This window comes from Photinus pyralis, unplaced genomic scaffold, assembly GCF_008802855.1.
Source record: "Photinus pyralis isolate 1611_PpyrPB1 unplaced genomic scaffold, Ppyr1.3 Ppyr1.4_LG5, whole genome shotgun sequence".
Classification (NCBI taxonomy): Eukaryota; Metazoa; Arthropoda; class Insecta; order Coleoptera; family Lampyridae; genus Photinus; species Photinus pyralis.
In genome coordinates this window covers 32,839,947-32,852,500 of record NW_022170596.1, presented here as the reverse complement: position 1 = coordinate 32,852,500, position 12,554 = coordinate 32,839,947, and the positions used below count along the sequence as shown (strand labels likewise).

Genomic DNA, 12,554 nt, shown 5'->3' with positions numbered 1-12,554 from the left:
ACTACACTCAACTAACACAACTGGATTTAAAATAGGGATGCTAAACGAAGATATGTATATAAAAGTCGTTTAATCGGTTTTAAAGGTAACAAAAAGTAGTACTATGTAGACAAAAAGTCTACAACAGGATTTCTGTATAAAGTATTTACTGTATGTTATGTACTGTAGCGACATTTGCCACTAGCTGCATACTTTAATTTGCTTTTTTTTTAAATTTTCACATTTATTACTCGTGAATTAGATTACTACCACTGTCGCATCTGCATAAATAAACCACCAGTTGCCAAATTAAAGAAAACACATTTCTTTTGCTTTTATCAACTTGCCATTATACATGTAAACCTAACGGAAGAAGACAGTTCAATGAAGGAGTAGGTACTTGTAGTGCTTAGAAAACAACGAATGGAACAGGAGCAACATGGAGAGCAGAAAATTCACAATGACTTTATTAGACACGAGGGTAATTATAATCGTGTAAGATATTTGAAAGAATAGTTTGTACCTAATTAAAGTGTATTGTGAAAAAAGCGATTAAGTGACTCTAGACCGAACTGTTGGAGAGACTACTAAATTACACTGTACTGATTCTGGAATGTTGATAGTGTAATAGTCTTCGTGTGGTTTCACAAGTCCCAAAACATGACAAATTGTACAGTTCTCCCAGTCTAGACCGTAATTATATGGAAAAAGCAAATTAACTGCTAATTGAACCTTTTCTTCTAACAAAAGGGGATGAAATATTCATTACAGCAAATTATCCATGCACTTTAATAACTGCGTCTGACTCCATAAAGTATGTAATATTACTTTTTAATTAAATTGTCCTTCGGGCCCACGTACCAACCCCCGATCATTTATTTTTAATGTCTGAAGTAGTACGTAATTGGAAAGGAGGACACCCCACATTATATTTAAAACTGGTGCATCACGGACCTAGTCTAGACTAGATCAGGTTAGTTTTTTACTAAAATCAATACGGCAATAGCGTGCGACTAAAGCATACCATAATTTCTACATGTGGATACAAACGACGTAAGACTATAGAGGAGATGATAAATCGTAATATCCCTATTCGTATAAATGAAATTAAATGGTAACTTTTAAAGGATAAAAGAGGAATGGCAATTCGAACAATCCAACAGGTGCATCGGTTTTTTCTGCAAATAGGGTTGGGAATTTCCTTTGAACGGGAAATTGCAACCAGAAAAATGTATCATAAAAAAATTACTAAAATGCCGTCGACTAGCCCTTATGATTCTCTACTAAACTTTACCTCCCCTTGCTAACGTAAGAGAGCTCCTTTTCTTTTATCTGAACATTTTCTACAAATGGGTTTTTGATTTTTACTGTTCAGCAAATTACTGTATATTAATGAAAATTAGAAAATGTTGTTTAGGAATGCATCTCCCTTTTTACACAATATTCACATTGAAATTTATAGAATATCTTTGATTCCGAAAAAGCAAATTTAATTAGAACCAATTCAAAATTCTCTCGTTTAACATTTTACTAGTAACATTGCAACGGATCAATATTTAACTTTGACAACCGATCTTAAAGTTATCGAGCTTATCGCGATCTACAAGGACCTTGATAAGGACATTTTGTTTACGAAGTACAGTGATATTTACTATTAGAACATGGCGGCGAAGCATTGGAATAAGAGAAATTTTTTATTTACTAAGATAAATGTATTTTTAGTTATTTATTTAACATATTACATAAAATATATTAATTAATAATAATTGTCAAATTAGGGTTTGAAATTCTATAATAAAATTTGTCGTAATTTGTGGTGGATTGGAGTTGAACCACAACTATAGGCAAAATCTGAACAACTTGTGGTTTCTTAAAGATATTAACCTTTAGGTAAATTTGAAACCGTTTTGTATTGCATGTATTTTGGAACTAATAGATAGAGAGAACCTCCAGTGAAATGCATATAAACATTTGCTGTATATTGTTATTAGGTTCGAAGGCAAGTTTCAGAAAAATTAAGGAGGAATTTTAAATAAATCACCGTAAATAACGTTGGTCATTTAATTATTATTTTACCCAAAATCGTCCTGAAACCTTAATTTTCATGCCTACTTTCTGTCAGGAAATTTTAGTGTCCATGACAGAGGCAGAGCAGATTACATTTCCTGCCGCTTGTCACTTTACTAGCCGCACCTGTCATTTTACCGGCCGCACCGTCACTTTACCGGTCGCATTTGTGACATTTCCAAATGTCTATTAAATGATTCCTGTCATCACTGACAGATTGACATGAATCAAAAGTTCTATAATATAAAAATTGAAATTTTATACTAAAATACGATTCAGGGTAAAGCTTAATACAAAACTCGTCCGTTAAATGACAGTATTGTGTCATTTTCCGAACTTTTTTGTAAATAACTATTGTTTCACTTAGGAAGTTAAAATTCTATTTCAAAGAGGGGAGGTTTAATCCCCTTTATATGCAAAAGCAATATAAAAATGTGATAAACACTTGATGACAAACAGAAAATGCAAGAGGATAGATGGATAAAATTGCGAAGGTCTCGGTATATACAAAGTGGGATCCTACATTTTCATTTCCTGAAATAGTCCGTGGCTGCCAGGATGTATTTGCTTGCAGAAGCGGTCTCTGGAAAGTGGTCTGCGATACCAATACAAATCTTTCAAATGTAACTGTAGGTTATATTGATATTTATTCTTGTTACTAAATTATAAGTAACATTTTCATTTGATCAACGCTTAGTTTCAATAGAACACTCGTTCTTAGGCTGAAAAACTTTAATGTAGTTGTGAAAACGAGCTCAATGGGGCTTTTTTCAATTATCCATTCAAAGTTCTAAAAATTAAAATCGGCAACAAAGACATGGCAGTTCTTGTTTTTTTATGACTGCGTTTGTTGTACATTATTATGTTTGAAACTGGCCCAAAAATAATAAACTGCATAAAAGATTTCTGAAGATGCGAATGCCCACCAGGAACGGAAAGTATCGACCAATTGCGCGACTAATTACCACACTAACCTTCATCTGCTGCCTACAACGTTTTTGCCTTCAAAGCACTCACCTTTATATCTACTAAGTATTACCGGTACGTATGGTATATAGCAATCAGAATACACGATTCCTTTGATCTTTAGAAAGCTTGTAATACTGAAATATACTCTGTAAGAAATTGCTTTGATTTTACCTTTGAACTTTAAAATAGTAATTCCTCACACGTTTTTCGTCAACCAGTTAAAACGTACCAAGAAGGGTTATAAATTGTGATATTGGCAAAAATTAATGGTTCGCTACATTGAAGTGTGGGACTTGTGGGATCGGGCGATGGCCCATTATAAACGCATTTGTAACCATTTCAAGCAATAAAGTCACTAATATCTAGCTCGGATGTTATTTTTTGTGCCACTTATTCATAAATTCCATTATCTTTGACAATGCTAATGAGCGTTTTTTAAAAGTCATTTAGAGCTGCACGCTTACATAATTCATGTCAGAGTAGGAGGATAGTTCGACAATAAATTTACATTGTAATGGAAGCAATAGAAAAGATCTGTCGCATCGCAATAGAAATTCTAGACACGTCTGCGTGTTTGCGTTGCTCAGTTACAGCTGTGAATTTTTCTCCATGTTAAAGGGCGTACTTATTTTTCATTAACAAAATCACAACTTTTCCACCAATTTGTCACGTACTGAACGTTCAGCGTTAATTGTCCCCAACTAAACATGGTAATTCGAATGGCAATTTCAATCTCACGCACGAATCCAAACGATTAAAAATGGTCTTTCGGCTGAAAATCAGATAATTAACGTCATTGGATCAGTACAATTCTTTTTCTGTGTAATAAAATAAGGGGAAGAGGGACGGCCATCAAAATATGCCATGAATTTCATGAATTAATTAAGTTAGCATTATTCAAGGCCGCTAGGTCGCGCTTTATTTAAAACCACCCTCTCAAAGGCGCACAAGTCAAATATAAAAAGTGAATGATGGCCATGAAGAAGATCATGTGACTATAACGCAATAGTCAGTGAATTAAAATCAACAAATTAACTTTTCATTCGGCCCAATAGTAAGTGCTACCACTGTAGCAATAAGTGTCACATGCTAGTATGTTGCAATAAACCGATTCTTTTCAAAGTGGATGGGTAGCTACGCCATCTATCATTAGGCAACACCAGCAATGAGTGTTTCCGTCAAGATTCTTACGAATTAATAGAAATTTTATTAAAAATAAAAACGGAAGTAAAAAAATAAACTTTATGGAAATACACAAAAGACGTATCTGCGGTCGGATGTATTTGTGGAGCTTTTAGGAATCTAAATGATGTTGCCGCATGTTGATAGGACTTGTGTTCTTGTTCCGAGAGGAGAAAGTCGAGTCCTTTCCCGAAGGATAGTGTCTATGTATAACAAACGGCCCCGCACGACACCCCACACTCAAATTTATGATAAATGAAAGGAAATAAGCTCTCGTCGCTTTTAGGGGGTAAAATTAATGTAACGACATTAATTCAGCGCTTTGTCAACATTAATCAATTACGGGCAACGCGAGACTTTGAAAGCGGACACCGAATTTTATAGCAAATCTTTAGCTGAATTTATTTCCAGTTCATTGCCACCACCGATCCTTTTATGAAAGCTAGTAAACTACGTTGACAAAAAGAATTACGACTTTTATCAGCACAGACTATTTCAACTCGGCGCTTTATTCCTCGCCGGAGGTTGATTTGGAATTGCCTCGGCTGACCTTCGCAAACTTAAACTGCTCGACAATATAGAGCTTTTATTTAAAATTATTTTTTGCGCTGCCGAGTATATGACTTTTGGTTATATGACACCTTAAAGTGACGAGGAACAAGGATTAATTGGATAAAGTTTTATCTCATCACGTTTCGCTATCGTAAAAAGTTTTCCAATAACGCCTGAAATTCTTTCAAGTGGATGAGTATTACGAGTAAGTACTTTAATCCCTTACTCGCATGCTTGTAATATTTTCGGAAAAACTCTGGCGTATTGTACACCCACCAACAATTAGATGAAGTAGTTGTTGCAGTATAGGGGTTGAGAACTGACGATTTTTTCATATTTTAACTCTTTTATCAAAAATGAAACGAAAAAGAGCTAGTTATTAATGAAATCAAGATTTTCGACGTTTTAAACCGTAACTGGAGGTTAATAGTTATTTTTAGTACAAGGGAGCAAAAGCGCTATTTACTCTGAAGCACCAAACTTTCACCAAACAAAAAAAAAGGATCAACTTGCAGTCAGGGAAATTATCAATTCCAAAACAAGATTCCACCGAAAATAACAGAGCTATAATTGTTAAATGACTATTCAAACAAATTTAGCAATTACAATTCGATTGTATCCAAAAGCAATATGAGGAGTCGTCGAATAAAAAAGAGGCGGAAACGTGTTCATGCTAAATCTGATTTTTATCTAAACTTCATTTTGCCCTATAATCAATTACTGGTACATTCTCCTGTTTAAAATATACACACCTCTGGAGGCTAAACAAAATTTTAATCCAACCAAAGTGATGGTATCACTGGAATTAAAAGCAATTTTCCAATCAATGACACAAATAACCAAATATCCTTTGTTTGGAATCAATTCTTATCAAATAACAATGCAATTTTGTTTCATGCAGGTCAATTTCAAGGGTCGATTCCTTTAGGAATATTAAAATTACTTCAAACAAAATTCCTTCTGCAAATTCCTAAAGATACCCGACCACTATTTTATACAATTCAAGAAATTTAAAATAACTTACAGGTGTTGACGTGGGGTATATTATCTTCTGGTAACAAATTGATATTTCTTTGGAAAATCCAGATTCCTTTAGAAATATCGAATGGATCACTTGAATGGTACAGTTGACTTTTTTGTTATTTGTTTAAATGTTTCTCTACGACGTACTTGACATTTAAGAGGTCGCTCCACTAATAGTATTCGTACTTGTAGTTAAACCGCTAATCTGCTAAACTGTAATCTGTTATCGCTTGTTATCGCCAGACATACTCTTGTTAATGTTTGCTATGAAGCGGTATATGTGTAAATGCTCATATGTTGAACAAAATACAAATTAAAAATTGAAAACCGCTAAGCGGCCACCTGTCACAAACTTACGAAAGCGTTTTGTTGTCGAAACTGTAACTGACATCTATGAACCTAGCGAGTTGATTGCACTCAATCCGCTCTTATGTGATTTGAATTCCCCCTTTTTATCTAGAAACTGTTTTATCTTTTGATACAATCCTTTGCTTGTATCCTCGATTCCAAATAACAGTGAGACCGCTAGTGGTAGTGCATTGCAAATAGTTGGGAGACTGGTAATATTCCGTTCCTCTAGTTACGTATCTTTTTGATTGTTAAAGTAACTCAAATAGCGTGCAAGAAATCGCAATTCAGTTAATCTTTACAACAACAATACACGTCTGATTCGACAGCAGTTTAAAGACCTTGAGTAACTTACGAATAAAAGATTCAATGAACTTGAGATGGATTTGACTGAGGGAAAATGAAAGATACACGAGGAAAATTTATACAGAAGTCTGACGCGACTTTTGAAAGAAGATCTCTAGGATATCAACAACTAAAGGGAACTAAAGGAAATTAAGAAAAATGGGGAAATTTGAGGCGAAATTGAGAAAAATTTGCCGTAAACTTTGAGGTAAATTTCAGAACGAAATACTGAAGAAAAAGATAGTTAAAGCAACATGAAGGAGAATTGATGTATTCGAACGAAACAATGAATTTGAGAAGACTTGGTCACGAACTTGAAGCGAAGTGTGAGAAGAATTTTATAATAAGTGTATGAAGAGGTTTCGACCTTTTTTCATAGATGTCGCACTCTGCTATTTCGATCGTGATTTGTAAATCTATTTCCTATCAAAACATCATCACCATCATCATCATCAGCATCATCATCATCACCATCATATGTTTCAAGAGCATTCCCACCATTTATGAGGGCGAATCAATTTAAAATGGGAGTTGCTATTCAGGCAACTTTTCTACATGCAGACTAACCTCTCATTATTGCGGTTGTAAAACTATAACTAGATCTTTCGAACGATGTGGTAATTGTCCTTTGCAGCTTATAGGGTTTAATTAAGTGGTTCGAAGGAAAGTAGCAGTTATCTAATATATAGGTATTACAATTTTAAACGCTGTAAGCTTTCGGTTTGAAAGCAAGAATTACCTTGATTTGCACTTGTTGCATTTCACATATCCCAAAGGGGGTTTCACTCGTTTATATTTTGTTCCAAATCATAGGAAATTTAGGACATTGATCTTGTAATCCTGAAAGTTGTCAAATTTCGTCCTTACTAGTTCCATTAACCCCAATTACACCAATTGCGAGTTAGATTTCTGGCGTGCACATATCGAGCACACGAAAAATAAAACAAAACGGTCCGGTAAAACTTTGATAAATGTGCAAACTAAAATTGCATAATGCGCGCGCAATTAAGTTTTACAGCAATAAAGTTCGTATGGGGAAAATAGCATAACGGATGGATAACCTACTTCGACTTCTATAAGAAAGCAGTATATAAAATTATCGCTGCACAAGTTGTTAAAATTTCAACTTCCAGCGCTTTGACTGCTCAATTTGTGAGAATGTGCATTTTACGTTTCAGCAATTCCATTCTCGCTTGCAAGGGGCGAAAAGGTCTTTCATCTCCAACACCACACCGTTAAAAGTTAATGTGTATGAACACGTTACGAACATAAAGCTTCTTGTTTCACAGTATCAGATTGACAATTTGCATATCACAGAATAAAGGCGTTACATAGGCTTGAAAATTTTGACGAGGTAGTTAGCGTTTCAGAGTTGGTATGTTGTCGTGCAGTTCAGTAGAAGAGAGTGGCATAATTATAAGCTTATTTGTTCTTGTTTAATTTACCACGGATGTCAAGTTTTGAAACAGATATATCATCGCATTCGTTTGTTGTTTGTAAGTTTACCGGTTATATAATTGTTCCGTTCAGTTCAGTCACATGTATATAAGATTTTTATGCAGAGTACATTTGATGTACATTGTGCAATGTAGATTTAGAGCAAGAATGGAGTTGTTATAACATTAGGCATCACCTAAAAAAACATCCTACATAAATCATTATTATTTCAGGAGTCAAAGCAATTAGTCTTTTGTTAATTTTCATTTTATTACACACTTTTCAAACGCAATTTGCTGTTTTCCTTAATAAACTCGCTATGAAAGTGAGATATCCTGTGCATGTTATAGAATGTGTCGTACAGTACCCTGTATCTTTTACAAATAAAAAAAATTGGGGTTATTTACCTATTTTTGTTGCAGTATATCTAAAATAGTTGATTACTAATATTTAATGGTACGCCCACATTCCACAACCCTTATTTTACTATTAGTATTATCTTACCATCGTTGTTGGACAAATATTTTGAATATGATAATAATTTATGATTACGTTTACGATCACGACCGCGACCACGATTACGATTATGATTAAGAGCATGATCATGATTATGATTATATTATTAAAAAATACCCAATAGAAGCAAAGGTTTATTATGCGTCACTAACTAACTGTTTTTATTGGCTATTTCAACTTAATGATGCAAGGATAGTGAACTAATGATAATAATGATTGAATAAACCCACCATTCGAATCTTCAGGTTTTTTAGAGCGCGAAATTCTTCGGATCCTTCCACTTTTACTTCGACTTTTGCACTCATATAATTTTGCAGAGGCCTTTGTTGCAATGAAGGGTTGAAACTTCCCTTCTTGTACCAGAATTTTTATATTCTGCGCATGTAGCAAAAGATGATTTTCAAAACGTCTCACGCAACGTAATTGATTTAACTAAGTTTATTGTTGTAAATATCTACAGTGTTAGTTATAACTTCGACAATATTAAGTACCTACTCTTTAATTAAACGTCTCTCGCGATTTAGTTAATACCCACTCGCTTGGAGAGTCAATCTATCTAATTTTTCCAAATTTGAGAATGACCCCTCGTTCAATTACTGAGTAAACGCCAACAATGGCGAATTATTTCAAGATGGCGATGTATCAATTTTGTTTTGGTTAGCGTGATTCTTACTACCAATCCTAGATTTATTTATTGATTTTATTTATTTATTATCCCTCTCTTGTTCTGGGCCCTCAATAGTAGGGCGGAGCGAAAGTAAGCATAAAATTAACAATTTCCGATAATTGTGTACCCTGGGTGTTCAAACGATGTCTTTTGAGTTGTCAAGTCACCAAAAAAATCTGAAAATTTTAGGAGCATGTCTTTGGCTGCCGAAATGACGTTGAAAATTATACAAAAACGAATTTCTTGAAAATGTAAAATTAAATGCAGGCCTTAGCTTGTTTATTTTTTAAGGAAACAACCCAGAACTCACTACGTGGAGGTGGTTGCATGTCATGTTCCACCCTAGCCCTCCCGCAAAAAAAATTTATTAGTTTTGTTCTAAAACGTTTAGAAACTGTTCAAATGCTTCAAATTGCAGTAATACATCTCGTAATTTTAACACAAGCCCTTATTTATTTATTTATTGTCTCTCTTGTTCTAGGCCCTCAACAGGCTTACGTCCAATTACAGAGTGACCCGCATAGTTTAATGATAAGCTATTGATAGTATTCAGTACTTCCTTACTAGTTGTTGGAAGACAGAAAAAATATTCTTTGATATACATACTGGGAAAGGTCGCTCTGTAATCTTGGTCACATAAAGTATAAACCATCCGGAGGGTCCATGTCACTTCTCATTTGGTTTGGTTTGAAATATCAGTATTTTATTAGCAAATTGCACATGTAACATAACTTAAAATAAACTAGAGCCTGCACATCTACACTATACCAGTAAGATTTTAGTGAAAATTTGAAGTCTAGCTATTGTAATTACTGAGATCTCTGCCAGCCGGACAGCCAGTCATAGTGATTTTTTTTTAAAATGCGCTAAAAATTTGCATTAAAATCAAGTTTGGGACGAGACCGTATAATATCGCAGGACTGTTAAGTGTGGATTTAAAATGATTTTCTCTTATTTGTCCCCTTAGTATAATTACTTTTAATTTTAATGGATTGCTCAATTTAGCCAAATTGACTGATGAGTGGGAAGGACCACCATCGAATTATAAAAAGTTGATTACAACGATGTTAAGAGTTGTTTCGGAGTTATGAGAATTTCCCTCACTGACACCAAAACAGAGCCTTCAACGAGAAGCTGAAGTAATCAATCTTTTAAATAACCCTTCAACGTATTGAATGGGATTGAATTAAATGTTAACGTTTACGTTGATTACTACTAATATACCTTACAATTAAATTCAAGCGTCATTGACTACAGTAATTGCATTGCTTGGGTATTCCGCGGCAATTGGTGCAAAACTATGCAAAATCAATTGAACGAAATATCGTTAGGAGTTTGCAGTTGAGATCGTTCAAATGTCTTCGAACCTTCCGGATACACAAACAAAAGTCATTCACACGTAATCAATATTTTACAGTGAAGTTGTTTCGTTTAATTATTACATTTATCGCGTCTACGGCGATGGCTTTATTGGACGCGCGTTTTACGTTTATTACAGGTTATCAAACTTTTCCATTTTACATTCGTCGTGTAATATAATCGTACAGCCACAGTAATTATCGTCTACGCTAATTTGAATCTATTTGCTTTGTTTGTTACAGACTGAGCAGTTTACGGTGCTTTGGGTGCTGTTTACAATGATAGTATTGGGAAACTCGGCGGTCTTGGTAACCCTTCTCGTTAGTAAGAGCAGAAAGTCTAGAATGAACTTCTTTATTCGTCAACTCGCAATTGCCGGTAAGTTCCCAATTTACATTTCAATTATCAAACTTTGCGTGGAAAACGCGACTATTCGCGCCATTGGATTTTTCCGAGAAAAAATTCGCATTTCCATCGCATAACTGTATACTTAAGAAACAAAGTGAGGACAGAAGGAAATTTCATCTAAAGAAAGCAATCTCATCTTCCGACTTTAAAAGGTAAATTAAATTCAACAAAGGGTAATTTTCGCAGAATATTTCATATCAAATGGCCGGTATTAAATTCTTTAATATCAAATTAAGCGAAATTAGAAGTGTAATGGAAAGGTTTATGGGTAATACTGTCGTTTTTCAAAGCTAACGCAGATTACACGATTTCTAAATTAGAACGAAACTAACACTTGAAGGGAAATTGTAATTTTCCTGGTCGTTAAAGGACTAATTCCTATTGCGATTTTAACAGCATTGGAGTTTATCGACATTTGAGGGATGTCTTTCAGGTATAGATTAAGACGTTTGTTTTGTGATTTGTATCCGTAAATTGATTTAGTATTAATTGTTAGTGTGGCTGCATGAAATTATACAGAAAATGTCCATGGTGGCACTAAACTAGCCTGCTTTTCGTAATTCCCTGGACCTAAAGGAGAAAAAAATTTCAAAGTCCTCAGCACTTGGCATTTTTGTGTGGCAGATCAGTATTCTATTAGCCACTTTTGACTTTAAAAGAGTCGGATTCCCTTTGACGGTCCGACGTTTCACCCGCAAGGATTTTTCTCCACCATCAGTTAGATTACCACATTTCCTTTTTCGGTGCAGACATTTTGGTGGATCTCGCTAAAAACCTTCCACAAGATAGTACTTAATTTTTGGGGGGCACTTCTCATTTCGAGCTTCTATTCATTCGAGATTTACGAAACGTTAAAACGCGTGACAGAATTCGCAACGGAAGGTAAAAGGTGCCCGAAGTTGACTACCTCTCGAAGACGCGCGCGCGCGCCATGCAAAAGGTCGTTAATTTTGCCCCTAGGCCAAAAAACAAAATTCCGCCACGCAGGAGTTGTGCGCGTTTACAACATCTTTCCGACGACACCAATTTGAAACGAATCGGACCAAAACTGTAGTAGAAGATAGGAAAAAACTGAAAAACCTTCACGGTGGTATACTACGCTCGAGGACGACGCCCAGATGTCGCCAAGCCCACATCATGTAGCCCTGTCCCCAAGGTTTACAAATTACACGGCCTTGTAGATACACGTACACCCGTTGCCTTTCTGTAAGAGTTCTTCTACGCGCCCACATTTGCTGCCAGCCAGCCGACCAGCCAGCCAGCCCAGCCAAAGTGAGATTAAAAGATTTGAAAAAAAACAGCATAATAACACTTGAATGTTTCTTTTACGATCTAGGCCGGACAATCTTGAATTACTCGTGTTTGAATCCGTTTCGAAGACTGAAATTGGGAATTATCCGTTTTTTCATACTTTTTTTTCGAGAAAAATTGTCTTTTAAATCACCTCAGATGTCAAGCAATCCTGCCTTGTTGCATTTTAATCAAGAGATCACCGCTACGCAATACTGGAATAAGATCGATAACGTTCCGTGATTATCGGATGAAAACCCACAATTAGGAAAATTGATAGACATATTTTGTAGAAAATTTCGGATATTCCGTGGACCAATAGTCTTTAGTCTACTAGTTTAATATCCACTCACTACGCTTCAATCATATGACGAAATCTAGAATTGAGGCGTATAGGATCAAAACCGGACAT

The 12,554-nt window shown here is 35.1% G+C and overlaps 1 protein-coding gene across 2 annotated transcripts in view; it reads left to right on the top strand.

Moving 5' to 3' along the window:
* The window catches only part of LOC116171693 (cardioacceleratory peptide receptor), a gene marked incomplete at its 5' end in the record, with an annotated part of 76,744 nt that overhangs the window by 40,518 nt on the left and 23,672 nt on the right, over positions 1-12,554 (top strand). For both annotated transcript variants that reach the window (XM_031488663.1, XM_031488664.1), the window contains 1 exon segment: positions 10,687-10,822. In XM_031488663.1, the coding sequence (XP_031344523.1) occupies positions 10,687-10,822 (136 nt within the window).